Raw genomic sequence first — 18905 nt, 5'->3', positions numbered from 1 at the left:
TTTTATTATACTATCATATGAATAGATTATAATATTTAAACTTAGAATTGTACCAAAAATCTAAAAGTACTATAAAAAATAACCAGTTTAGCCATACTTGTTACTTTCCAAATGAAAAATATTTATTTCATAATGAAGATAATAATATTATGTCTCAACAACTAAATAGCATAACCAACCTACATATCACCCCAACACAAAACCTAAAATCCTACAACCTAACGAATCAGAACTTTTGGCAGCCCATATTTGATACATTAAGAAATAACATCATTAAGGAAATTTTAGAAAACCAAACATATTTAAGAGACCAACTTGCTACTATCCTAAGTAAACTAGCGAACTTGCAAGAATATAAAGATAACATTGAAGTTTAGCAAAAACAATAAACGAAATTAAACAAATGATTTTGTGGTAAATATGGATTACATCTCAAGAACCTTAGCTAAATTAGAACATAAACATGAACATGAACACAAGTGGAAACATAGATCAAGGAGTAGTGACCACCCATGCATATATTGCAATGGTTACCCAAGCATGGAACTTAGATTCTAATGTAAATCTGGCACGATTGAAGCTTGTAAATTTTGTTTGGAAGAAAAACAATGTTAGTTTACTATAGAAAAAAAAAAGATAGGACGAAAAAATGACATTGTAAAAACAAGAATCCTTGTAACAAAAAATAGGATGAATAGTTTTGATAAAAAGATAACTTCAGTACTACATATCCAATAATCTTTTCCTTATTAGCAAGCCACTTAAACTTAAAACATAGACAACTCCAATAAAAAACCCTGCCTCAAATATCCATGGAGCATATACCCATCTGACCCCACAGCCTAGATGTCTTTCTTGCCTATATAAAAAAAAGTATTAATGGATATGTATTATACTGGTCCCTCTAATATGATATAGGACATGGGCTTATTTATTTTCTTTTTTAATTAATTTACAATACGTTAAAGTAGTTTTTAATGAATGTTTAAAACAAAAAATAGAACAATAATACAAGCCGATGGGTACCAACTGGAGATGTCAATGTACGGATTGGATTTGAATTTAATGTACCTTTTATCATATCTCATAAATCAGATATTCATGTTTGAATTCGAACAGGAATACTTTACCATGTAAAATTTCAATTTTTTAAATTTGAAATCCAAATCCGATTCAAATTGACATCCGAATCCAAATCTGTCTTTTAAGTAGACAAACGAAATTGAATAGTATTGCCATATGTAGAAAATCAACTTTTAAAATGTATGGATATTGAATATACAATATTTATTTAAAAGCAAATTCGAATGTGAACCCCAATTTGATCAAATATTTATTTCAAAGTCGAATCTGAATGTGATCAAACGTCATTTATTAAATCTGAATCTAATCTGATTTCTTAATTGGATGTTGATTTTTTTCTTTTTCATGTTCAACCTTTTTGAAGCAGTATTGGCATCCATTGACAACAACAAGATTTATATAGTGGTGTTATCCATTGGCAGTCATTGGCTTTATCGGGCCTTCACACATTATCATTCAAATACTAACGAATATAAGTCTTGTACCATAGCTGCATCCGATTTTCGAATTCACAATTTTAAACTAAATTTTAAATATACAGCCAAATCTTCACCATATTATGATATATTAAAAACCAACTCTCAAAATGTCTAAATAATAGATATACGATATTCATTTAAAACTTTCATAATTTGGTTATGTATTTATTCAAACGAGTTCAAATCCTGTCAGGCGTCATCTTTTAAATTAGAATTCGATCAATTATTCATTTTTTTTGAAGCAACTGAATTGAATATTCTATCCAAATGCAATCCATTAACATCCCTACTAACAAAGCATATATATATATATATATATATATATATATATATATATATATATATATATATATATATATATATATATATATATATATATATATATATGTATATATATAAAAGCATTCTTTCATTTCTACAATTCATGCTGTCACCGACATTATCTAAAAACACGGAGTAAGATTTAATATGTGCATAAGAACTTGATGTTGCTTGATATCTAAAAAGAGAAAAAGTGAAGCATTTTCCCACTTAACTCATCGATTCAGGACTGCTGAATCGGCAAAATCTGAAGGAATCGGGCGATTCAAATCGAATCGCCCGATTTTGCCATTCAAGAAATTTAAATGACGCGACAAGCACTTCCAGGTGTTTCTGATCGCGTTTTCGTTCGATTCAGGGCTCTGGGCGCTGTTATAGGCTCCGTTCTTCCCACTCGTCCTCCTTCCCCGCCTTTCTCCTCGCCGTAAACGGCCGGCCGGTGCCTGAGCTTCTAACCGTGCTTCCTTTAAGATCTGTGTCTTCCTATTTCGAGTTTCGCCTCCCTCGCTCTCCGTGAATCGATTCAGTACAGCAGCGGCAGCCTCCTCCGGCCATCCAGTTCCAGCGTCAGTGTTTTCTGATTCAGCAGAGCACCGCCTCCGCCTTAGGCAACTGCTTGTTGACCCGCGCTGGACTCGTCATCGACCTGCCTCAGGAAGGTACTTGTCCGACCCTCTCCCTCCGGTGTTTCTTTGTTCACTCAACAGCAGCAGATAATTTGTTAATTAACCTTGGATGTCAGTCGTCCATCGTCCACGCCAGCCTGTAACCTTCCTCCAGTTCATTCCGGCCCTCCACCGTCGGTTCTCGGTCGCCCATCATTTGAAGCACACTGGCGCCGGAAAGGGTATGTTTCTTGAGGAACGTTCTCTTTCTCTCTTGTCCTCTGATATTGTGAATGTACAATCTAGAGTATGATATGGTGCCCTTCTTGGTTCCAATATTCCCTTCTCATCTGTGTTGGTGTCAGAAAATTGTGCACCTGTCTGCAGGTGCAAAGTTTGCCATTAACGTTTTTTTCAGGTAAAATTTCTAGTTTTAACCATCTGTGCTTGTGTCAGACTGATAGTTCTAGGTCTTCTTTGCTCATGCAGGACTATTCGTTGATGTTAGGATTTTTTTTTTTTTGAATTCATGAATAAGAAAGCAGGCGTTTGTAGAAAACAAGGATTGGTTAAGAACAATGTAATATTCAATTGATGTATTGAATTAAAAATGTTCATGCCTGTGCAGTGATGAGATCACGTAATTTCGTGAATTCCAACCTCACTAACTTTGTTAAACATCTTATTTCATTTGCTCACTAATGATTGTATGACATTCTTTTTATTATTTTCTATTTTTTTTTCTCTGAAGTGTGTTTGATTTAAGATTACTTTTTCCTTATGTTGTTAAGGCCTCGTTTAGGCGTGGACTAAGCTGGACTAAGCTCGCCTAGGCGCCAACACGCCTAGTCCATGGAAAAGTGAAGTCACCTTCCATTTCAATTAAAGTTTCTTAATTGAGTATATTGTTATGTACTTTATTTTGTATTGATTGCTTATTTTAATGTATCGTTATGTTGATTATGCTATTATATGTATATACTGTTAGTCACTTAGTCTGTTATATAGTATTGTGATACCTCATACATGTTATATGTATACATCAGTATGGTTGTTACGTATTTATATCATATGTATTGTTAATTTGTTATACCTGTTATAAACTTATATTTATATATATACTATTAATGTTAAATTGCATTGTAATACAATTTGTTATTCCTGTTATATATATTGTAATACGTGTTATATGCATATATGTTATGTACAGTCTGCTATACCTGTTATATAATATTGCATCAACCTATTATATGACCCTATGTTACATAGGTACGGGTATGGGTGTTGGTACGAGAAAATGGGTACGGGTACGACATTTTCGCAAATCTTGGTACGGCGGTACGGTGATATTTATCGATAATTATATATTTTTAATTAAAAAAATAATTTTTTTTGAAAAAACATGTGATATCATCACATCAAATTAATGAACATGTCTGAAAACTTGACAAGGGCATATGCAAAACCACTTGCGTTTTGCATATGAAGCAAATGGAAGAGAGCCTAACAGCAAACCACATATGAAAGCAAATGGAAGCAGACAAGGGAACGTGTCTGAAGCACAGGGGAATGAAGCCTAACAAAAAGCCACACATAACAGAACACAACATGAACAGTGTTCTATTGGTCCATTTCAAGCATTGCAAGGTACAGTTTTCACAAAAAAGAGAAAACGAACATAACAGGGAGCAGGAAATCAACGTTGAGAACTGAATGTATCGAAGAAAATGGAAAAAACTCAAAACATGGCAATACGGCATGAACAGGGAGCAGGTTCTTGAAACAGATGATGACATTCAAAACAGATGAATAAGGAGCAGGAAATTCCACCGAAATCTGCCACCAATTTTGGGAAACTAGAGAGAACAAATCCCGCAAGAATGAAGCAGATCGGAAGTCGGAACCTTAAAAATCAAAAGGGAACAAACAAACTAACAAATGAAAAACCTGCTGTCGACATCGCCCACACGCCGTCTGTTTCCGGTCACCGTCCATCGCCGGTCGCCGTCCGTTGCTGGTCGCAGGTTGCCATCCGTCGTCAGCCGCCGTCCATCTCCAGCTGCCCAAACACCCGCCGGAAGAACTGTCGAAAGTCGAGAGGGAGGGAGGAGACGAGTGTCAATGTCGCACGGTCGCAGCTTTTTTTTTTAGATTTTTTGTGGTTGGGATCTGGTTCTGACCCGAAACCAGATCCAACCTACCATAACGTACCGCCGTACCGGCTTACCGGTATGGGTACGCGGGTCTTTTTGGCGTACTGTTGTGACATAGATATGACCTGTTATATAATGTGTAGTATTTTGATACATGTTATATTTATACGTTAGTATGGTAACTATGGTTATGTACTTATATAGTTATATGTATTGTTACTGTTGTGTACTTATATTTATACTATTATATACTGTTAGTTTTTTTATTATATTACGTCTTTCTTTAAGTACATATGGAAGATGGATTAAAGCCTTCTTGCGGATTTGCATTTCTTCTTCTAGAGATTAGATTTTTTTTTTTTAGATTATATTTAATGAGTATGGTTAACCTTCTTCTATTGATTTTGCATATTCAATGAATTCGACAATTAATTTTTGATTGTTTAAGTTGATTATGCTTGCTATATTACTACTCTCCACATTTCAAATATTAGTAATAGTCAATCAAAATAACTTGACATATTAACATAACAAAAAAACAAATTAAAAAAAAATGGTCGCCTTTTTTTCCCGAATTTTTGATTTTTTTTAAATTAAAACATAATTTAAATCAATCCTCAGATGTTTCTGATTCAATTCAGAAAGCAATTTTGATAGCATTCCTTTTCAAAGTTGCTAGTAAGAAAGCCAAAAACTGGATTTCCCTTCAATTAAAGTCCAAGCTTCCTCTTGTTCTGGAACAATTGTAACCAGTGTTGTACGCCGTATCGTACGATACGTATCGTATCGTTTACAAAATACGATACGATACACCCCCTGTATTGCAAATGGGGGTGTATCGTACATGTATCGCACGATCCGTGCGATACGGGCTGATTTCTAAAAGGGGGGCTTGAACCCCATTTTTTCGAGTTTTTTTTTTTATAAAAACCCACCCATTCTTCATTTCTAATCTATAGATTGTTCTACCTTAGAGGGAAATCATTGATTTTCATTGTGAAATCATCGATTTTCACCGTGAAATCATCTATTAAACCATGGATTTGTGCATGGGTGGCTGATTCCCATTGGGAGGAAAAGGGCTTTTTTAAACCATGAAGATGAAGATGGAAAAAAATGATATTGTTATGAATTTTGATGTCTATGAAGTATGAATGATGAACCGTCCACGTGAACGCGTAAGTTTATAGCATTTAGCAAAATAATAAGTCTATCATTATCTAAAAGACTAAAACATGTTTTCTATGAATAATTTATTATTTTTAATTTTTTCTGATTTTTTTATGAATTTTCCGATTTTTTTTAATTTTTTCTGATTTATTATTATTATTTTTTTTAAATTTACGATACGATTACGATACGTTACGATACGGCGTATCTTAAAGCCCGACCGATACGGCTTACGATACACGTTTTACAACATTGATTGTAACAAACAACTGCATAAAAAATTCAGAAATATGAGAACTTTTCAGAACCATCAAAAGAGATGTGGGATCTGGTGAAACTTTTTGGACGGTTACCTTCGTGGGCTGATAAGTAAATATTTCTCAATGGGTGTAAAGCCAATTTACTGTCCCAACCATTGAAGTGGATGCTCAGGGGTTGACACTAGAAAAAACTAAAAGGCATTTTGGAAATGCCTTGATTCAGTTTTGCAATGAAAAGGCTTTGGGCGGTCTACCTTGCGGGATAATAAACAAATGTTCCTCAACAGGCACAAAGTGAGTGCATGGTCCCTATTAGAAGTGAATGCTCAGACATTGACGCCAAAGAAAACCAAGGGGCATTTAGGAAATGTCTCAATTCATTTCAGAAAGAAAATCACATTTGGAATATGCCCTTGGTTGATTTTTGAAAATGCCCCTGATTCATAAAGTGCCCCTTTTTATTTCAACAAATCCTCTTGCTTTTTTGTTTATGCAAATGCATATCAGATGTTCATGTTGCTACTCCTCCTTTCTCTCTTTTGATGATAATTTTTAGGGCTTCTATAGCTAGCAAACAAGCTAGGCATTACTTTCCTTTGAATGAAGCTGCAAGATAAAGTTTATCTTACAGAAATTTATTTGATTTACTCATAATAATGAGTATTTATGCCATTTAATACACATTGTAGGTGACCCATTGAGGCACAAAAAGTGACGGAGATTTTGTCATTAAGAGGAGCTGATGTCGATTGGTCACAAGACTCACAACTGCAATCAATAAAAGAGAGCATATTTATAGGTTGGCATTAGTTTTTTAATTTCATAATTTTACTCCATGTATCCTTGGCATTTTTTAGTTGTTTATGTCGTCTTGTACTTGGATGGCATCTGTAGCAATGCTATCATTTATAGATATTTTGTGTGACGCTATCATTGCTTGAGCATTTTGTATCCAGTCCGAACAACTATAACACACTTAGCATCCTTTGAAATGCTATTAGTCTCTAGCATCTTATATGTGTAAAGTGTCAAACACTGTCATTTTAGTAATTTAGCTCACATGATTTGTTGATGCTCTGTTACCATTATAATGACAGGCCATTTTTAGCTGTTAAAGACGTGGCCAGTTAGTAGTGAAATACATGTACCTTTAAAGCTATCACTATAGAACACTATCATTCATTTAGCATAATGTATGCACAATGGCCATACATCATTGTTTTTATTCATATAATTTATTAGACAATATTGCCATTGTAATGACTTAAGAAATAGACTTATGATTGTTTGAAAATGGTCACTATGAAATACTATCATTTTCTATTGTTAGTATTTGTAAAGTAACTTAGCAGTTAGCACTATCACTTTAGCTTGCATCTTTTATAAGACTCTTACCATTGTAATGACTTATGATATGCAGATAAATTATGGCATCCAAATGCAGGTGTCAATCTTGACGACAGTGGGATTATGACCCAAAGGACATGATGGTCGAGAAGGGTGTAAGGATGTAGCTTGGTTGTAGATGATGTTGTGAGGTGGAAATGGATGCACTCATACTTGAAAAAAAGAGCAATTTACCTATTGCACATGGAGTAGAGAAAAGTATTTTGGTAGATGCAGACATGCATGAAGATGGTAGTGGTAAGTCTGATACATGCAAGGATCATTCCCATGTGCATGAAGTAGAAGAAATTGTTCCAATAGATGCTGACATACACAAACAAGCGAGTGGTGAGTTTGATACACACAAGGATAATCTTGATGCACATGGACTAGAGGAAAGTATTTCATTGGATGGGCCAATGCACATACAAGGCAGTGATGAGTTTGACACTCCACATGATGGAATGGAGTTCAGTGACAACGAAGATGCATTCAACTTCTACAACAATTATGCACTCACTCATGGGTTTAGTGTAAGAAAGGATAGCCAAGATAAAAATGATAAAGGGATTGTTGTAAGGAAGACATATGTATGTTCAAAGGAGGGATTGCTGAAACATAGTAAAGCCAACAAAATTCATAGAGGGACGACAAGATGTGGATGCCCTGCAAAGATGGTAATTAGGAGGCTTTCGAACGGCAGATTTGTTGTTAAGACGTTCATTGCTGATCACAACCACCTCTTGGCTCCTCCGACAATTGCTCGCATGTTGAGGTCACATCGAAAGGTAAAACGTGCTCATGCAGCAATTGAAGAGTTAGCTTCTGACATCGGTACCACTCCAAGGCAAACATACAACTACATCAGCAAGTTGGATGGAGGACATGAGAATGTATCACTAACATCGCCTAACCTAAGGAATCACCTTCAAGAAAGGAGAGAGAGTGCTATGGGAAATGGAGAAATACATGCTGTTGTAAACTATCTCCAAAAGAAGTCGAGTATGAATCCTGGCTTTTATAGTGCCTTTCAATTGGATGAGGATGCATATGTAATGAACATTTTCTGGGCAGATGCTCGTTCACGATTAGACTACACATGCTTCAATGATATTCTTGTCTTTGATACTACAATGAAGATTAAGACTAATAAATGGCCCTTTGCACAATTTGTGGGTGTGAACCACCATGCCCAGAGTTGCATATTTGGTAGTGCTTTTCTGTATGTTCAGACAATAGAGAGTCTTGTGTGGTTGTTTGCACAGTTTACAGAGGCAATGAATGGGGTGCACCCACAAGTAGTGTTAACAGACGAAGACAGTGCCATTGCAAGTGCCATAACACAGGTGTGGCCAAATGCAAATCAACGTTTCTGCCCGTGGCACATATTTCAAAATGCAATAAACAATGTAGGACACATTTTTAGCCATCAATCTGGATTCAAGGAATCCCTTTCAAAATGCATGTTGAAGTCAAAGGATGAAGAGTCTTTTTTGTGTTCATGGAATGAAATGCTTGATGAGTACCAATTACACAACAATTTATGGTTGCAGAAGTTGTACAAAGACAAAGAGAAGTGGTCACCAGCATATGACCGACAGTATTTTTGTGCTGACATGATTAGTGTCCAAAGGATTGAGAGTACGCATGCAATCCTTGAAAAAAATTTGTATTCATGTTTAACAATATTTCAATTTCTTGAGCAATATGAATCATTTTTGGAGAATCTTAGAAAGAATGAGTTGCAACAAGATTACAAAGCATTTTCTACTGTTCCGGTGACGATGGGAATCAAGGTATTGATGCGTGCTGTAGATGTATATACACCCACTGTGTTTGAGTGGGTGAAAATTGAAGCTGTTGCAGCAATAAATTGTACAATAGACGTAATTTCTTGCAATGACAATGTGCATAGATACAATGTAGAAGCCTGTGTTGTGACATACAACACAGAAAACACCACACTTCAGTGCTCCTGCAGGAAGTTTGAATTTAGTGGAGTTTTGTGTTGCCATGCAATGAAGGTGTTAGATCGAGAGAATATCAAAGAGATACCTACAGCCTATGTGTGGCGACGATGGACCAAGAATGCTAAGACCGACTTGTTGAATGCTTCCAGTATCCCTATGACTGGGAGGGTTGATAGATGTCGTACTATATCACGATACCAGCATTTGTGTCGCACCTTCTTGCATATTGCTGAAATTGCTTCAAAGAGTGAAGAAATGTACCAATATGTAATTGCAATGCAAAAAAAGACCTTGAGAAGTGTTGGAAACATGCACATGCAAATAAAACGTCTTTGTGAGTGAAAGTTGTGAAGTTGCAGCAGCCAGCCCATAACCCTTGACTAATACAAGAAAATCCATCCACGGTTGACATTATGTTTAATTACTTAGAGGTAAACCTAGTTGATATTGATGGATGTTACAATTTTTTGAGAATGAGTTGGAATTTTGCACTCTTGCATCTGAGTCTGCAATATTTCGATTTGTGCCTGCACACTTAAGAATATGATTCAGACTTTTACATTGTTATACCTTAACTTGAAATTACTTCTTCAACTTCTTGGACCTCTTGATAGTCTTTGATTCTTGCTACCTCTTTTATATTGCACTCTTTAAATGTGATTTTCTTCTTAACATTTAGCTTAGATCATAATCACAAACATTTTTTTTCAGGAAAAAACGTGAAAAAAGCTTTGGCCGAAAAAAGGGAAAAAACATGTTTTTTTTATGTTTTTTCATGTTTATTCCATATTTCTCATTTTTTCATGTCTTTTCGCATTTTTTTCATGTTTTTCACATTTTTGGTTTTTTTTTTCACATTCGTTGTGTTTTTGCATCTTTTTATTTTTCACATTTTACCTTTACAATCTTTTTTTACTTGTTTTAAAATTTCCTGGATTTTTTCTGAGAAAAAAAACTTTTGGTGTATTATACCCAAGAAAAAACCTCACTGTTTAAAATTCGTATATGATAGTGACTATGGCTTAGATTAAAATGCTTGTTTCAGCTTCTTTGGTTCGTACTCAAGTGTTCACTTTTCATGTGTTTTCAGAAACCCATTTGTTCATGAAATGACAATGCAGGTAAGTTTTTTGATTCTTTAATTGCAGCAACTTCATAATCACATTTAAATGGCAAGTTGTGTAAAACATTTGAACAATCTTTTTATGTTCAATATTATCTCTAGAACTTCTGATTTGTGTTATAGTTTTAAAAATCCATTAAAAGAAGTTTTGCTATTTTCATTATCTTTCACTAATGGCATATCAAACTCTCTCCAAAGATATTGAGGTTTGATAGTTATGACTTTGCCAAAACCATAAATTGATTTTTAAAATGTTTCATGTTTCTTTTATGTTTAGAAACATTCATGAAATGGTGAAATATTGATTTATTTACCTCTTATTGAAGTAGAGAAGTGTATTGGTGTCATTTGTCTTACATTCTTTGAACTGTTTTTGCTTTGCAAAAGTCCGTGAAACCAACAAAGTAGCATTGTTATAAGGTTTTTGATATCGTCCATTAACATTCTCTTAAAGATCTTGTGATATACATCGTTTCTTCATCTGAAAACTCTAAAATTGTAGCTTTCACCATCAACTGGGGAGGGTTTCACAGGTAGAAATTTGCAATTCTTAGTAGCAGAGCGTTTTTACAATTTTTCAAAACTTTTTGAGAAGATGAAAGACCTTCATTCATGCCACTATCCTTATCATCTTTTCTTGGACTTGGATCTCCTAGTTTGAGATCCATCAAACTTACAAATAGTTTTAGCAGTTTTCTCTTTTCAGAACTTCATTTGTCTGGCCTAGATCTACCCAGTGCGCATTGGCCCACAATCACTCGAACTATCTCTTAGACTAGATACAAACTCTGAATGTCTTGGAGTAGTTTGTTCTATTCCTAATTATTGGTTTGTTAGAATCAGTTGTGATCATTTTTAAATGTTAAATACTTGAGATTGGTGCAAGTTTGCAGGTCTTAACATTGGTGATCGTATCTGCCCTTCTTTCATTTGATTGCAATGGTGATAAATCTTCATGTTGTGCATCCAAGTTTCAAGTGGGCTTCCTCTTCTACTTCTTCTTCCTCTACTTGGTTGCTCTTGGTGAAGGTCACACAAGTCATGCATTCAGGCATTTGGTGCAGACCAATTTGGTAAAGAAAAGAAATAATTGAAGAGCCGAAGTCCAAAATGTCTTCAATTGGTCGTACTTCAGGACGTTCTTGGGACCTGGATGCACGGTTCTTGCAATTAGTTATACTCAGGAAAATTCTGGTTTGGTTCTTGAATGTGGGCGGCTATGCGTATTCACGGCTGTGGCATTTGTAGTTTTCTTGGTTGAGACATTCATCTATTCTTTGAAGATAGGTGAAGGAGAAACCCCATTCACAAGGATAGCACAAGTTTTTGTTGCAGGAATTCAGAGATCAAGATGGGCAGCAAAAGAGCCAAACGCTCATGTGATTCTTTTTTTCTGCCTCAGGTTTGAACTGTGCAGAAACTTGTCAATGACTTTTTCCAGCTGACTGAAGTGTGAATTTGTTGTCATGAATTTTATTCTTGAGTTTCTATTTGGTGAGCTTTGATGTTGAGTACTAAGTGGAAGCTTTTCTTTCTGCAAGAAAGTTGTAAAAAAAATTAAAAAATAAGAAACATGAAAAAACAGAAAACATCAAATTTTGTATTTTACCTTTTTTCTTATGAAAACATGTAGATAAAATTCAAAACAGTTGTTAAATGTCAAAATAAACCTCAAAAATTTTTTACGCATTATAAAATTTTATTGTAGCATTTTTCAGCATGTGACGATTTTCTCACATTTTTTTAGTTTTTTTCTTTCTTTTTTTTTTTTGCATTTTTTAGAAATGCCAATCTTTGTGAAAATTGAATGACTCATCTACCAATTACCCTTCCTACGTAGTTCTACACTCCATTATGCTTTTGAGTAGCAGATGAACCGATTTCCTCTTGAGATAATTGAAATTTGTTTCATGTCATCTATACTGTCTGCCATTGGCATTGCTCATTATCTATTCTTAAGTTCCCGAATTTAGGAGACTGGAGTCTGCTTTGTACGTAACAATGAGCAGGATCACTTAAGTTGATTATTGCTTCCAGGCCTTTAGAAAGCTTGAAGATATCATATACATATGCCTTTATCTACTTTTCTTTTGATCAGCCACATGGGTACTCCTCCTAAGGAGGAGTACCCGCATGGTACGGGTACGGCCTTGGGTATGGCAGGGTACTGCGTTGACCGGACCGGGTGCGGTCAACGCACCCAATGTCATTTTTGACCTTTTTAAAACTCGGTCAAAGTTGACAGTCCAAATTTGACCGATTTTAATGTTAATGATTTTTACATTTTAACTTTTTAAACAATTTTAACATTAAAATTTTTGAAACCTTCATTTTAGTGTCCCACTTCCCTCTTTTTTCTTCATTCTTGCTTCCTAGTGTTGGGATTCGTTTTTTGCTTCGGTAGCTCCTTTATCTTGTTATGTAAAAGTTTATGTTGTTCTTTTGTTTGTGCTTATGCTTCTGTACACGCGTGATTTTCTTCGGCCTCAGTTGAGCAGTAAATTTGCGACTGAGGAGAATGAGAATCAAAAATGATAAATTTTGGATTATGATTTATGAATATGTTATTCTGTTTGTAATTTTTTGATATATATATGTGCGAATATGTTATTCTGTTTGAAATTTTTTGACATATAGATGTATATGTGCATGTGTGTGTACGGCCATACCCCCGCACCCGAGTTTTTTAAAAATAGTCCGTACCCGCACCGGCATCCGTACCTGCACCTGTACCTGCACCCGTACCCGTACCTATGTGACATAGCCAGTAAGAGACTCCCGTAGATCATTCTTCATTTCAAGTTCTTTCCCTTCTGACACTGAATTGGAGTGTCAATCTTATCTCACAGTCTGATGATTCTGCTCTTTAAGACTTTTCTCTTTTTCATATAACTGATGACAGTCCAGAAGGAGAAACCTGTTAGTCTGTATCACATGGATTCTCCACTTGAACTCCTGCCATTGCCTCCTCGTATACAAGTCACGCCATAAGCTGCATCCATGTGATAGTAAACCATTTGCACTACCTGAAGCTGCTAAGCAAGCATATAATGTATTACTAATAGTCACTTTTTGAGCAGGTGTTGGAAATCAGGCCATGACTCTCTACAAAGCATTCATGGGCTGCGTGAGGGTCTTCTTGTTTCTGTCATCCTCTTTTAGAGTTTGTCACATAGATGATCCAATTTGGCTCGGATAATTGTCTCCTTACAGACTATATGTGGAAAATGAATGATGTAGCACATGTTGGAAGATGCTGCCATCTCTGGTGTCAGGTGCCTTAGTTAAAACTTATGATGTGCTTATGCTTATTTTTTCATATTTTATTTGTTCTGTCCTAGTTTCGTTCATAGAGCTACTGTGCTGTTTCAGATAGCCCTTCACCGTCCAAAGAGAGAAACAGGTGTGTGTGTTATGTTGTGCAACTGGAAGAGGCTAAAGGAGCTCGAAACCTGATCCCATTGTGGTTTTACATATTTGATATATTGTTTGCATAACTGCCAACTTTCTTCACAAAGCAAGGCAGATTGTTCCCAGCTTCTTGGTTCCTGCTGCAACATTGCAGAGCTAAATTGGCATCTCTAATGCTTTTCATCTCAATCTATCATCAAAATCTTGTTCCAGTCGCTAGGTGTGTCACAAGCATCTTCTCTGGCATAACAATGCTCCAAGGGATTGGTATTGAAATGTTCTCATGAATAGTTTCTACGGTGGTAGCTGCCCTTGTGGAGTTGAAAGGAGATTAAAAGTTGGTAAAAGATGCAGGTCTAATTGACTTGTTAATGGAAACTGTATATGGTGGCTGGTTCCTCAGTGCCTCTTGTTTGGACTTGCTAATGGCCTTCAGGTGGGATCGCCAGAGTTCTTTTATGATGAGATACTGGATGCATTGCGAGGCATGGCAATGGCTCTTTATGCTAGTATATTGGGGTTGGGAGCTTCTTGGGCAGCTTTTCATTTCTTGACAGAAATTTTGGAGTAGTGCAAGTGGAAAAAGTTGGTTCTCCGTTAGTCTTAGTCAAACACATCTAGACTACTTCTACTGGTTTTTGGCTGGCCTTAGCACTTTTGTGTTGTCAGCATATCTATTGTTTGCTAAATTTTAGACATGCAGGGGTCAGACACCAGAACTGCTTTTATACATTGTATGCAAGGTAAACACTGTAGAGGGGAATTGGTAGGACTTCCCTTCCTCCATGAAAGGCAATAAAATTTCGTCCAGTTTTTGGGGTCATCCTGGTTGAAAGCTACCTGGGTAAAAAGTTGGACCCGTGGACCTTGGGGGTCCGACTTTTAACTTTCACCTGGCTTAGAGCGGCTTCTGCTTTTTCTCGTACCGCCTCAGCTGCAGCAGCGTGGTGCTCTATCTCCTGCTTGAGCCTCAGCCTTCTGCCTGAGCCAGCATAGTCACCATCACCTTTTGCCTGAGCAGGTATTGTCGTCTGAGATTTGCATGGGAGGATCGGTTGTGGAGAAAGAGATATGATCAACTTATGAAATTCTAGAATTCGACTAAGGTGAGGAGATCTGGAGAGAGTGAGCCTTTGATTTTCTCTGGTCTTCTCATCCCCTTCCTCTTCGTCTTCATTCCCCCTCGTGGTTTTGATTTGGGGCATCACTGTCAGAATCATAGCGGTCGAGAAGCATCCTCGTGCCCCTCCTGATTGTGGTCGTTGTCCTTGCTGAGATTTTGTTTCTGGGATGCCTGAACATGGCAAGAAACACCGACATAGTCCAAACTTGGACTCAGTCCTACTCTTTTTCTTCGCCTTAGTCATCATCATCATTGGCATCATCTTTTCCTCTCTTGGGTATTGATGAATTGGGCAAGGAGATGTGCTAGGAATGGTTGGAGAGAAGGACATTGTCTCCTAATGTGTTATCTTTTTTGTTCTTTTTTTAATTTGCCGACTGTGATGATGGCTGTGATTCGCCTCATCTTTGAGAAGGTCTTAGCACTTTGATGGCACCGTGGGATTGTCACTGCGAGATTTTTCCTTTTGCTTCTTTAGATGCAGAGGGTTGTGGGAGTTTTGTTTGTTTGTTTTGTTTGTTGAAATGGTTAAACATACTCCCTCAATTCCATCAACCGATAGGTCTTGCTTCCTTCATTCCATTGACGACGGGTCGTATAATCACCTTCATTGCTGCAAGGAGCTCCATCGTGCTCTATTGTTGTGAATAGCTTTTTCTAGGTGAGGTTCTGTTCCCATTTTTCTCACTTTTTCTTGTTTTCTCTCTTGCCCCTCCCTCTATTTTGTCTCTGATTTGTAGTAACTAGGGTTTTTGCTCCTTTGCGTCGATTTGGGGTTCTCTTCTCTCTCTTTCTCTTGTTGTCTCTCTCCCTTCCTCCTTGTATCTATCTTTAGACATCCTTGTATCTATCTTTAGACATTGGAGGGGCGGAGAGGGGTTGGGAGAGAGACACTGGCTGTTAGCATTAAACTTCATTCTCTGAACAATTGAATTTTGAGAGCTTGCTCAAAAGAGAAAGCCAGAAGAGAATACTAAGGGCTATAGAAAAAGGAAATCTACATTATCCTAGAGTTCACTTGTACAATAAGCTGTAAAATGGGCTACCTTTATCAACAAATAGTGAGATTGAAGAGTCGAATCATCTAATGTTTTCTAGGTTCAAGACAACACGTAATGGGTGCCAAGAACAGAGCATCTTCCTGGTTGCAAGATTTGATTTCATTGTTTGGTCTCAGAGGGAAACAGAAATAACCAATCAGCTTACACGTACCTTCGCTCTTGATTGGTTCAGTTTTAATGGGAGTTTTCACCAAAAAAGCGATCTACCTCATGCTGATGACTGATCCCAACCATGTGGTTTTGTTATAAATGTATTTAATTCAGCTCTCCCCGAACTTATTAATTTTGGTCAGCTTTTGTAGTGCCTTGGTTGGATTTGTGATGTTTGAATCTTGTTTTTAGTAAGAAATGTTCTAGGGTTTCTGGTAAAGGAAATACTTCCATCTTGGCCTAATATTTGCACACCAAGCTGGTAACAACAAAACCGATAGGAAAAAGCGTGTTGAACAGTTTTTCGTTTTGTTACTAGGTACCTCAAGGCAAAATGCTGCTATTGACAGCTGACAGATGATACCAATGCAATTTTTTGTTACAAGCTTCCAAGAATTTCTTGAGATGAGAGTTGTGCATAGAAGCTGTCAATGTTATTAAGCATGTAGGAAACCAACTGTTCTCATGAATAATGTCATTTTGATGGCAAAATCTAATCATAGATTTTCTTGTGATTGCTTTCTGATATGTAATTTCACTTGGGATTACTTATCTTTAGTTCTTGATATATGTTTGATACAGTACAGTTCTGTATGGGCAAACAGTCTATGTAAGACTCTTAATAGTTGAATTTTGTTATTTATGTTTCTGTATGGGCAGACACTCTAAGTAGGACTCTTGGTTAGTTTGTTGCAGATGTGTTTTTTTGTTTGTAATAGTTGTCAGGATGTGGAGATGCCTCCGTATGTGATTTAATGTTGTATGGTACAATGTCGAACCTCATATTCCCCTGATGAGGAGATCAGTGTATACCTTCTCATTCTTATAGGGAGTTTTGAGCATCCCAAGGTAATCTAGTGTCACCCTATAGCTTTCTAGAAAGACGTGTATTTATGTTTCAGTTCAATGAAATGAGTACTTCCCCACCCAATGTTTTTCCAATATTTATCACTGAGATGGGAAGTAAGTTTCTCACTTGAAGTGTAGTGGGTTATTGTGCATTTGCATCTAAAGAGAAGTTATCATAACTTACCAACTATCAATGGGGTGTCGCACATGTTCTGATCTACGTGGGCAAGTAATGATAGTTTCTAGAGCAGTTGCTATAACTGATTGATGAGTATAGACCATTATGTGTTGTCCGTCTTAGGTTCAGAGGCTACCTCGAATTGATCAATAGACTTGTCATTGTGTGCTTGGCATGCATTAGCTCCTTGGCCGGCATTCAACATGGATCATATGTCTTATCCCTTGCATTGAATCTTGCATGCGACTCCCTTAAGTCCTTCAACTTGAGCTCACAAAAAACAACATATCATGAAATATGCACGCGCCCAGTTTTCATATTGTAACATCTATAGCCCTTACAGTTTTCTGCATAACCCACATATCTGCACATGACAGTTCGATCTTGAAACTTATTTCTTAAGGAAACATCAACATGGACATAACAGAGTAACATACACATTCAAAACCTGTAATTTATCATAATTTGGTTGTTCTTGATGTAGAATAAATAATGAAGATTTTCCTTTAAGTAGAGATAATGGCAGTCTATTAATGACAGCAGTATGGAATGTTTCAGTCTATAGATTCATGGGAACATATGTGTTATGCATCATACTTAGTTCATTTTCAACTATGTGTATAAGGTTTCTTTCAGCAATACCATTCTATTGTAGTGTGTATGGGCAGAAAATCTATCTAGTGATTCCATGATTTAGTAAATACTCAGTAAATTCATTTGAAATGAATTCGTCCCCACCATCACATTGGAAATACTCAATATTACAAGAGTATTTATTTTGGACTAAGGCATGAAATTAGATGAACAAGCAAAAAACCTTCGATTTGCTTTTCATGAAGTGAATCCATGTATAGCGTGAATAGGAATTAATGAAAGAACATAATATTTTTTTCCTGGATGAAGAATAAATAAAAGCAGGTCCCCAAACATCAAAGTATATGGTATTAAATAACTTTGAAGTTTGCTTATTGCTAACTAAAAAGGTAAGACAAGGCTCTTACAAATATGACAGCTTGAGAACATGCTAGACTCATTGACATGATTCAAACTAGATTTACGTAATAGTCAGTCTAAAACAAGATTTTGAATGAAAGACTGACTACAATGTGCTAAACGACCATGCCAAATGGATGACTTATCATATTGCGTTAGATTGACTTCACTCTGACGGGAAAAAAGATGAATCTGGAACATATGACTTGAACATTTTTGGAGTTTCCTCAATGACGTACATATCTCCTTTGTGAACCCCCCCTAGCTAATGTCTTCTTGGTTCGAGCGTCTTTGACATAAACAGAAGATGGAGTACACTCAACAAAAAAATGAGTATCATCAATAAGCTTTGACACAAAAATAATATTTTTCTTTAACATATAGAACAACAAGCACATTCTTTAAAGGTAGAGAGAAATGAGATACATGTGCATTTCTGATGTGTGATATTTTGTGATGAGAACCATCTCCTGTGGCAACTAAGCCTTTAGCTAAATAAGAGAGAGCACCAAAAATTCTATCTACATCATCAAATCACATGGGCTGTGGCACGAAAATCCACATATCATAATCATTTCTCGTTTTGCTTG

General features: G+C 36.3%; 1 protein-coding gene across 7 annotated transcripts; it reads left to right on the top strand.

Moving 5' to 3' along the window:
• The first annotated feature begins 2035 nt into the window (after nucleotides 1–2035).
• On the top strand, nucleotides 2036–16922 carry LOC116266821 (protein FAR1-RELATED SEQUENCE 5-like). 7 transcript variants are annotated; one of them, XM_050081252.1, is made up of 8 exons: nucleotides 2036–2542; nucleotides 2626–2730; nucleotides 3280–3348; nucleotides 6761–6870; nucleotides 7492–9858; nucleotides 11444–11952; nucleotides 13631–13825; nucleotides 13923–14784. In XM_050081252.1, exon 5 carries the CDS (start codon nucleotides 7616–7618, stop codon nucleotides 9767–9769), a length of 2154 nt encoding a protein of 717 aa, XP_049937209.1. In that variant the 5' UTR covers nucleotides 2036–2542; nucleotides 2626–2730; nucleotides 3280–3348; nucleotides 6761–6870; nucleotides 7492–7615; the 3' UTR covers nucleotides 9770–9858; nucleotides 11444–11952; nucleotides 13631–13825; nucleotides 13923–14784. The 7 variants fall into 7 exon arrangements, with proteins under 7 accessions (XP_049937209.1, XP_049937213.1, XP_049937207.1 ...); XM_050081256.1 differs by lacking the exons at nucleotides 3280–3348; nucleotides 13923–14784 and adding an exon at nucleotides 16615–16922; XM_050081250.1 differs by lacking the exon at nucleotides 3280–3348.
• Nucleotides 16923–18905: the final 1983 nt, after the last annotated feature.

This window comes from Nymphaea colorata, chromosome 13 (assembly GCF_008831285.2).
Source record: "Nymphaea colorata isolate Beijing-Zhang1983 chromosome 13, ASM883128v2, whole genome shotgun sequence".
Taxonomy (NCBI): domain Eukaryota; kingdom Viridiplantae; phylum Streptophyta; class Magnoliopsida; order Nymphaeales; family Nymphaeaceae; genus Nymphaea; species Nymphaea colorata.
The sequence above is the reverse complement of the archived record's forward strand: the minus strand, read 5'-3'. Positions and strand labels throughout refer to the sequence as shown.

Excerpts from the sequence above, each read along its gene's own strand:
- LOC116266821 (XM_050081256.1), top strand. The coding sequence starts at position 7,616 with ATGGATGCACTCATACTTGAAAAAAAGAGCAATTTACCTATTGCACAT.